Source organism: Pteropus vampyrus, unplaced genomic scaffold, assembly GCF_000151845.1.
Source record: "Pteropus vampyrus isolate Shadow unplaced genomic scaffold, Pvam_2.0 Scaffold168, whole genome shotgun sequence".
NCBI classification, from domain to species: Eukaryota; Metazoa; Chordata; class Mammalia; order Chiroptera; family Pteropodidae; genus Pteropus; species Pteropus vampyrus.
The window spans coordinates 236,458-244,958 of record NW_011888949.1 but is presented as its reverse complement, the minus strand read 5'-3'; the positions used below and the strand labels follow the sequence as shown (position 1 = coordinate 244,958).

Below are 8,501 nucleotides of genomic sequence, written 5' to 3'. Positions count from 1 at the left end.
GTGTCGTCATACTTCCGAAGTCCTTGGCAGGTGAGCGTGCCCCACGGCTGGTGCATCCTTGGAGTCAGCCAAAAAAGGGTTAATGTCCACACTTGAATGCAGAACCGCGTGTTCTCCGACAGTGGAAAATTGGTTCTGTCTGCTCAGCCTCTGCTGACAAAGAGGAAGCCACAACAAAAACAATATTTGTCCTTTCAAAAACTTTGGTTAGTCGCAGAGATTATTTTGGCTCCAGTTAGATGTCTGACGTCCAAACGTTCCTGTGTGTTGGGGAGGGAACGAACAAGGTCAAGCGAGTGAATTCACAGCCAACACAGAAGGGATTTTGATCGATGAAGACCCTGCAGCCCGAGGGGGGCAATTCAAATTGCAAGGAGAAAAGATTCGACAACAGACGTGCAAACAGAAAATACTTATTTTTGCATCTCCGGTTTCCGGTTCCATTCATTTCAGGACATTAATTTACACCTGCTTCACTAGATGGAGAAAGGTGACAATCACAGATGAAAACGAAGTAATTAAAAAGGACACTCAAACTGGAAAAAGGAAAAAAGCCATCGGAAAAAAACAGTCGGAGAGACAAGGCTTGTCTCATCTGTATCCTCAGAGGATGTTTATGTGACAGATCGTTTCCAACCAGAAGCTAAACTCACGGAACGTAAATGATGGGGACTCAGGCAATGTCATGGCCACCACAGCACAGCTCCGAAGCGCTGGTGGCTTCCAAGAACAGCTGCCAGCAGCATGAGCGACAGGAAGGCTCTGGCCAACGGGGATACGGGGCCATGGCTGCACCGCGCAGGGCATCCAGCCCCTTTATTTGCGGGCTGATGGATTATGCCTGCCCCGCCCACAAGGTTGACACACTGAGGTGACAGTATCAAGCTACTAGGTGGGAGCTGGCCAAGGTGCTGGTGGGAGCTGGCCAAGGTGCTGAAACCATCGGCACCAACGAAAACGCAGTCCCAAAGACGGTATTTTCCAGTCGAAGCCGCAGATGCGTTTTGTGGCCGTCCAATTCCCAAGCCTTGTTGCTGACATCGAACCTGGGACTTGGGGTTCCCCCTGCCATGCCCCACAGCGCTGAGTTTGCTTTAATCCAATCTCCTGTGTCCAGGGAAACTGAAAGTGAATGCATCCCATGCAGCAGCCTAAGTGACATCACTCAGTGGCTTCGTGGAGATCAGTGGCTCGTTTTACACACTCACAAATGGCAGTGAAGAGCATCACGTGAACTTTCCCCAGTCACATGTAGTCTCTCGCTCTAGACGTTATGAGTGACACTTAGGACACATGACAAGCACTTTTAATAAGAGAAGCCATCCCAATCAGAAAAAGGTAAGGGGCTTCCATACATTCTCGAAGTTCAGCCAGCATCTTTGTGTAGCTGATTCACAAAAGCTTGAAGTTTTAGGAACAATCTACACGGGAGCTTCACTTTTATGCCCTGTACACATCAACCCGGGTGAAGTTTTTAGATGTTAAGCGTAATTCACAGGATCAAAGTATGAAGGAAGGAGCTTAGTTTTATTAGTTTTGTGAGATGAGGTTAAACTATGGGAAAAACGAGGCGACATGCATTGGCTGTTTCGTTTGTCCCTGTGTGTGGCCGAGCTAGAATCTAGATGGGGGTCTCTTTTCCTATTCTGGGGTCTTCTCAATACACGTCCCACAGCTGCTGGTATTGTCATGTCTCTTAGACTTGTGATAACACTTCTCATGGTCTGCCTCCATGTGCTTCCAGAAGTTCTGTGGTCATTTTCAAGGAAAGCAGTTAAGTCCTAACTTGAACTCTCATGCTACACTTATGTCTTACCTCTCCAGCTATCCGTGGGGCTTAGGAACCAACTCACACAAGCTTGTACCCCACGCAGAAAAATGGACAGCATCTTCTTAACAGTAAGCTGCTGGTTGATATTTACAGATTAAATAAACTGATAAAGAACCCGCTGGTGGGGTGCATGCTGTGGAAATTGTAGAGTCCATGGAGCCAGTTCAGAGGCTGAGAACTGCTCACCTGAGTGACCTCAAAGTCGCCACAGAGGTTAGCTTTGGCTTTCAGAAGGTGCAAAGGATCACGTGGAGTCATCATCCAGTTGTTTCTTCATCTTGTTTCTATTCGGAAATGGTCGTGATGGTCTGTCTCGGTGGTGAGTGCTCTGGGACAGACTCCCTCTTGTTGTCTGCATGAAGATGTGCTCCCCCCACCCCCCCCGGTGTACACCTCCCACACCATCCAGGAGGCTCCTGGTCCTACGAGTTCCACCTCCACTTCAGCTAGCCAGGGAGGATGACTGCGGCTCATATCCAGAAAGGAAACCAAAACCCTTTGTCCACAGACAGGTTCCATGATAAACCTTGGTTGGTTTAGCCTATTTTTTTGCACAGAATATAAATGTAATAGCCATTATTAACTGACCACCATGTAAATTTATGTCTCCGGTTATCAGAAACAAGAGGTGAAATTTTTCCCACTACAGAGAATAGATGAGAGTGACTGAAAGCCCCACCTCTGAGATATTGAGTCAGAACGAGGGGAACAACAGCATCGTCATCACCATCATCACCATTATCGGCATCATTACCATCACCACCACCATCATCAGCACTATCATCATCACCAACAGACAACACAGTCATCACCACCATCACCACCACCATCACCACCATCATCATCAATCACCATCATCACCATCACCATCATAAGCATCACCATCATCACCGCCATCACCATCATCATCATCAATCACCATCATCACCACCATCACCATCATCACCACTATCACAGCATCATCAGTAACAACATTAACAACATCATCACCGCCATCAACAAAAACATCATCATCAATGACAGCAACATAAACAACTGCAATACCATCATCGGCTCCCCCGCACCAAGCTCCACTGTGATAGCTTTACATATAATGGATAATTTAATCTTGACCACAACCCTATAAGGCAGGCACCATTATGACTCCGATTTCACAGATGAGGTAGCCCGGGCACAGGAGGCTACTTCCTCTTGCTTCCTTCCCAGCGAAGACCATTGGCGCCTTTCTCCTCCCCATTTTTACCAGTTACCAAACACTCCCTTTCCTGCCCACCTATAGCACTGATAGTCTTTCCCGAACACTGCGACACGCTCCTTTTATTGTCCTTCAGGTGGTTGTAGTGTTTGTCACCTTGACGGTCAGTTCCTAGAGCACAGGGACCTGTAGCCTCCCATCTCTGAACCGTCCACTCCCGTCACATGGGCGAGCTAGGGTCTCCAGCTCCCTCCCCACGCTAATCCGCTAATCCCCTAGGGTAGTTTCAGGATGTTGTGAATTTTACTAGACTTCGGGCTAATTGAGAGCAGGGCCTTTCCCTCTGCTTCATCTTCGCACACCCGGCATTCAGCCCTGTGTCTGGCAGATACTGGGCATCAAAGGAAAACTTGAACTGGACAGTTTAGTCCCTTGTGTCCCAGTGGGTGGTCTGGCAAATGCAGTCGAGGTGGTGTGATTTATACACCGGAGGACACACCAGACACCGAGAAGTCCCGGCCCCACAGCAGATCGGGGCGGGGTGGGGGGCGGGGGCGAGGAGGGTGGTGGTGGTGGTGTGTGAAGTGTGCAGTGCTGCAGCGCCCTCTGGTGTCCAGGGGGAAAATCGTTAGTTTTCCTTGTGCACCAGGGAGAGCAAAGTGGTGTTTGTGGGCACCCAGAGCAGGCAGACGTGGAAAAAGTGCCGATTCTGGTCCTGGCTCTGCCTGCAACCAGCCGTGTGCTGTGGGCAAGACGTAGAAAGTGTCCCAGTCTTCTCATCCGTAAAATGGGTGCTGGCTTTGCTGGTGGGAGGGAGGAGGTGGACGGCCGGACTTCCGGAGCAGCTTCTAGGTCCCAAATCTATGAGTTTTTATTGGGTAGAGTCTCGCCACGTGCCCGTCACTTCCCCGAGGCCGAGGACGATGGCTGGTTCACACGTGTATTGCTGGCCTCAGCGAAGCACATAACTGTGTGATCCCTCCGGGTTCTCCCCGGCCCCGGAACACATTAAATGACATTTCTGTTACGTGCCCCCCTCTGGCCCCAAACATGAGTCCCTCCAGGCAGGGGCTCTGTCTCATTCTTTGACCCCCAGCATCCAGTGGCACACAGTAGCCGTCAATGCGTGACCTGGATGGGCGAGCGAGGCGAACGGCAGAACGACTCGGCAGGTGGCCAAGGCGCTTCTCCCTGAACCAGCGAGGACCCTACCGAGAGAGAACCCGGCCGGAGTTTGCTTTTTCAGCGAGATGAATCGCCTTCTCCTCTGCAGAGCCTCGTCATAAACTCTTTCAAGCGGGTTTAATTTGTGATAAAGAGACACAACTGCTTTGGTGCGTTTTGCAAAGAAATGTCAAAAACCTCACGCTGAGGTCTACGCAGCTAAGTTCTCCCGAAGCTCTCTGTAACTTAGCGGGATGAGATCACCTTTCTGACGACAGCTGGCAGGAGCGGGGACTCAGCTGTGGCTGACCGTGCGGGCAGACGAGCTGCAGGACGCTGGAGAGCGGGCGGCTCCCGGCCTTGACCCGCCTTCCTGTCTTGACGAGGAAAGCTGATGAAAACTAACAAAATGCGTCCGCTCGCACCAAACGCGAAAAAGACTAATCTGAGTTTGTGAGAAGTCTGATTTCAAGGGTTAAAAAACTTTTTTTTTTTTTTTTGCAACTTCCAAAGACCGTCGCCGGAATGCCGAGACGAGCAGGTACGCCCCGCGGAGGTGAGCACGGACATGTGCAGGCGGTGCCCACGGCTCCCAGGAGGACTGACAGCCTCTCAACAGGAAGGATTTCTGTTCTTTTTAAATTTCTACTCTGCTCTGCCTAAATTCTCAGCACTTTTGACTCAGGGGCGCCTGGCTGGGTGAGGTTTTACTTCACGGCATTGTGGTCCCCAGACGCCCGCCGGGGACCCCAGGCTCTGACCCTGCCTCCTGCCTGTGGCCGCCAGGAGGGCCTCCTCAGGGAAGGGCCACAGGTCCTGTCTTTCTGTCCTGTCGTCTCCTCCTCTTTCTGGATGAGGACTTCTGTGGTCCTTGTCACGGGGTGCAGCTGAGGGTGGGCTGGCAGCTTCTGGGCAGCAAGAAGGGAGCGCCCACTCACCGCGGGAGGACGTGCGAGTTGCTGATGGAGTCTGGGGCTTGCAGTCCTGGCCACCACCACGTCTAGGGACAGTGCTGTCACCCGCACACGGCAACAGATGCCAATATCCGGCTCACCCTCCTCCCGCAATGCTGAGGACATTACGACGATTCAAAACGAAGGGCCTCTGACCTGAGATGTGGACCAGGCTGGCAGACCTGGGTGCCACGACTCACGGTCCCCACGGGCGGTGGGCGGGAACGCAGTGAACTCGTCTCTGTGGTGTTGGTGGCGGGCACGGGTATGACACACCAGCTGTGAGCGGCGACCTCACCTCGGCTCCAAGCGCAAACAAAATGCGACAGAGCCCGAGTGTGAAGTCACGTCCCTGGCTGTTTGAACTGTCACCGGGAAATTTAAGGGTCGCCGGGAAATGAGAACTAATGTCGATCAAAGATGCTTCTCACTTCTCCTCAATCCTTGTTTTGACCAAGACAGTACATGCTCGAGGTAAGACGAAGGACAGCTTCTAACTTTTTGGTGCATCAGGAAGCACGTGCTGTGATGGCTGTGTTGGGTTGGTGGCTAAGTAATGGAGTAAACACGCGGGGTGTCGGAGTGAGTCGTTATGGTAACCGCTCGAGAACTCACGGAGGAGAAACGGCATTGGACTGACCCACGGGGGACGAGTACAGATGCTGCTTAATGGTAAAGAACAACCCATTGCACCGACGAAGAGACCGAGGCCGGGGAGGCCTGACTGCCCGGCCGCCTCCGATCCGACCTCAGCCCCCACTTCTGCCAAAGCACCTGTCCATTTTAACTTTTCTGGTAGTCCCGCCTTCTACTGGTCGTGGTACGTGTCTTAGTCTTTGGACTTCGCTTTCAACGCGACCCGTTTAGATTTGCTTTTCAAAATTCCTTCCGCATCGTGGCCCGTGGGTGCGTGGGCCGGTGGTGCCGTTTATTTACACTTCCTCGTTTCTCCCAAAATCTCACTCAGACAGGAGATGCCTGCACGTGCTCAGATGCATTATCGCTGGGAGCAGGAGCTGGCGAGAGTGAGTAGTGGGGAGAGGGAGGCCTCGCAGGACAGGGGGCTGGGACAGGGCCGTCTTGTCACCGGCAGTCAGGGCTGGGGCGGGGTGGTGGTGGTGCGGGACTTAGCGCATCAGACGCTACTTTTCATTTTTAATGGCTTTTCAAGTAGACGCAGTCTGGACACGACCTCTCCTTTTGCAAAAAGGCACGTGGCACCAGCTCGGACTTGCTGGGTAGCGGGGGATGGCATCAGGGGTGAAAGTGATGAGTTTCTTTTCCATGGGAGATGTGTGTGGGGTGACTGTCAGGGGACAACGGGATGCCTGTGGAGGGTGTGCCTGGGTCTGGCAGCGCTCACGTGAGGTTAGCGTCTTCTGGAGCATTTGTGTGGTGGCTAACGACGTGGCCTGTCCACACGTTCCCTCTCCTTGCTCTTGGTACCCATGGCCTCAAGGGGACAGCCCCGGACACTGGAGAACTTGAACAGATGTCCTTACACAGGACACACTGGCAAGGCACCCAGAGTCCTAAATGTGGTTTCCACAGTCAGCAGGACAAACTCAGAATTAAGAAGGGGAGCTCTGGGTAAGGCCTTGGTGCTTGGCATGGAGCTGGCTAGGGGGCCAGTGCTGGTAGCACCAAACATTTGGAGCCTGCTGGCGGTCACCGGTGCCCCGTGTCTGACGCTGAAAACGTGGCTTCGTCAGGAGGAGGCGGCCGGTGAGGACTTCTCTCGTTCTGGGCAGCTCCCTGGCAGTTAGGTGCAGGCCGCTGGGGACAACTTTGGTAGCAGCAAAATGTTCTGGCCCTGTGGGCCAGGACATTGGCAGGTACGCCTGCCTCCCTGTGCACTGAGGGACGGGGTCGGGACAGGCTCCGGGCCACTGTGGTGGGACCTGGGGCTTTCTCCTCCCAGGCCGAGGGGTGTGCGGCACACAGAGCCGGCCGGGCACCCGTCCCCAGTGCCAAAGTGAGCGGCCGCTCCTACTGTTCCCGTGACGGCTCTCTGCGTGTGTCTCTTCCTGTCTTCACGGGCACACATTTCCGTTCTCTGAAGTGACGGGCTGTCACTTTTCTCTCAGCTGGTCATATGCTTCAGGAGTCCAGCCCCCTAGCTTTTCTTTTTTTTTTTTTAAATCTGCTTTACTTTGTTGTGCCAGACGAGACGAGGTCAGGATCTGCGCCCCCAAATAAATTCTTTCACACACAATACGGAGTCTGAAATTTCATCATTAAGGACATAGTCATTTCTTGCAGGGGGTGGCACCAACTGTGACAGGTGTGTGGCACGGGGACCACCTCCTCCTCACTGCTGCCTGTGGCAGACGTGACCAATCGATCGCCGATGACATGTTCTCTCGCTGAGCTTGAGTCCGGCCTCAGAATCCGTGTCATCCGTGGCACCGCAGCCGGTCCGCGGGAGGGACACTGTTCTCCGTCCCTTAGTCCGAGCTCCAGGACTAACGTAATGTAACTGCGTATTAGCGTGCACGTCCCCTCAGTAAGCTGTGTGTCCCAAGGACAGCAGGCGGCCAGGGCAGCTGAGAGTACCAGGCACGTGGCAGAGAGAGAAAACGGAATAAGAAGGGGGGCTATCTGGTGCTAAGGAAAACTGGGGAACCCGGTTGTGGAGTGGGGGTGGGGCACGCTCCTGACGGCACCAAGCTCCAAGCCTAGCAGACGGCGATTTAATGTCCTGTGACCCTGGGCACCACCGTCACTTCCAGAACTTTATACCCTGCTGGCGCACACACAGACCCAGGGCCTCTGCCCCAGCTTGGGGATGGGGAGGAAGGCCCACTCAGATTTGGGAACTCTGAGTCAGGGTCGTTGCTGAGTTAACACCATGGAAGCTGCCACCTGCAGCCTCGGCCCCAGCTGTGGGGTGCTGGGTTAGTAGTGCGTGGCTACCTGAGACATTCTTAATTGACTGGTGGTGACGATGATGGCTGTGACTGTAACCATGTCGGTTGTCATTTATTAGGTGTTTACTCTGTGTCGTGCCGTGCTGAGCACTCTGCAGCCGCTGTCCTGACGAGTCCTCACAAATGGCTTTGGGAAAGTGGGGGCCTTAGCCGGGTGACCCGACAGGCCCGAGCCACGACGCCAGCAGCAGATGCGCCGAGTCTCGCTCAGGTGTGCTGATTTCACCCGGTAGTCTCTCGCAATGACGGAAGGATGGTGATGACAGAGGCGATGGCAGTTTTCCATGGCAAGAACAGTAATCTGGACCGAGTGCTCACCTCGTTTTAAGATCGGGTCATCGTGTTTGTTTTGATTTGACTTTGAGGTGGAGAAAGAGCTTGTCTTGATCAATTAAACTTGATCGGTTAAAATTAATCTGTGACCAAAC

The 8,501-nt window shown here is 53.3% G+C and overlaps 1 protein-coding gene across 1 annotated transcript in view; it reads right to left on the bottom strand.

Annotated features, from left to right (window-relative positions):
* Window positions 1-8,501, bottom strand: part of DPP6 (dipeptidyl peptidase like 6) — a 115,682-nt gene that overhangs the window by 31,633 nt on the left and 75,548 nt on the right. Inside the window, exon 11 of the mRNA XM_023536731.1 lies at window positions 8,195-8,309. Within this exon, the coding sequence (XP_023392499.1) occupies window positions 8,195-8,309 (115 nt within the window). The remainder of the gene's footprint in view (window positions 1-8,194; window positions 8,310-8,501) is intronic.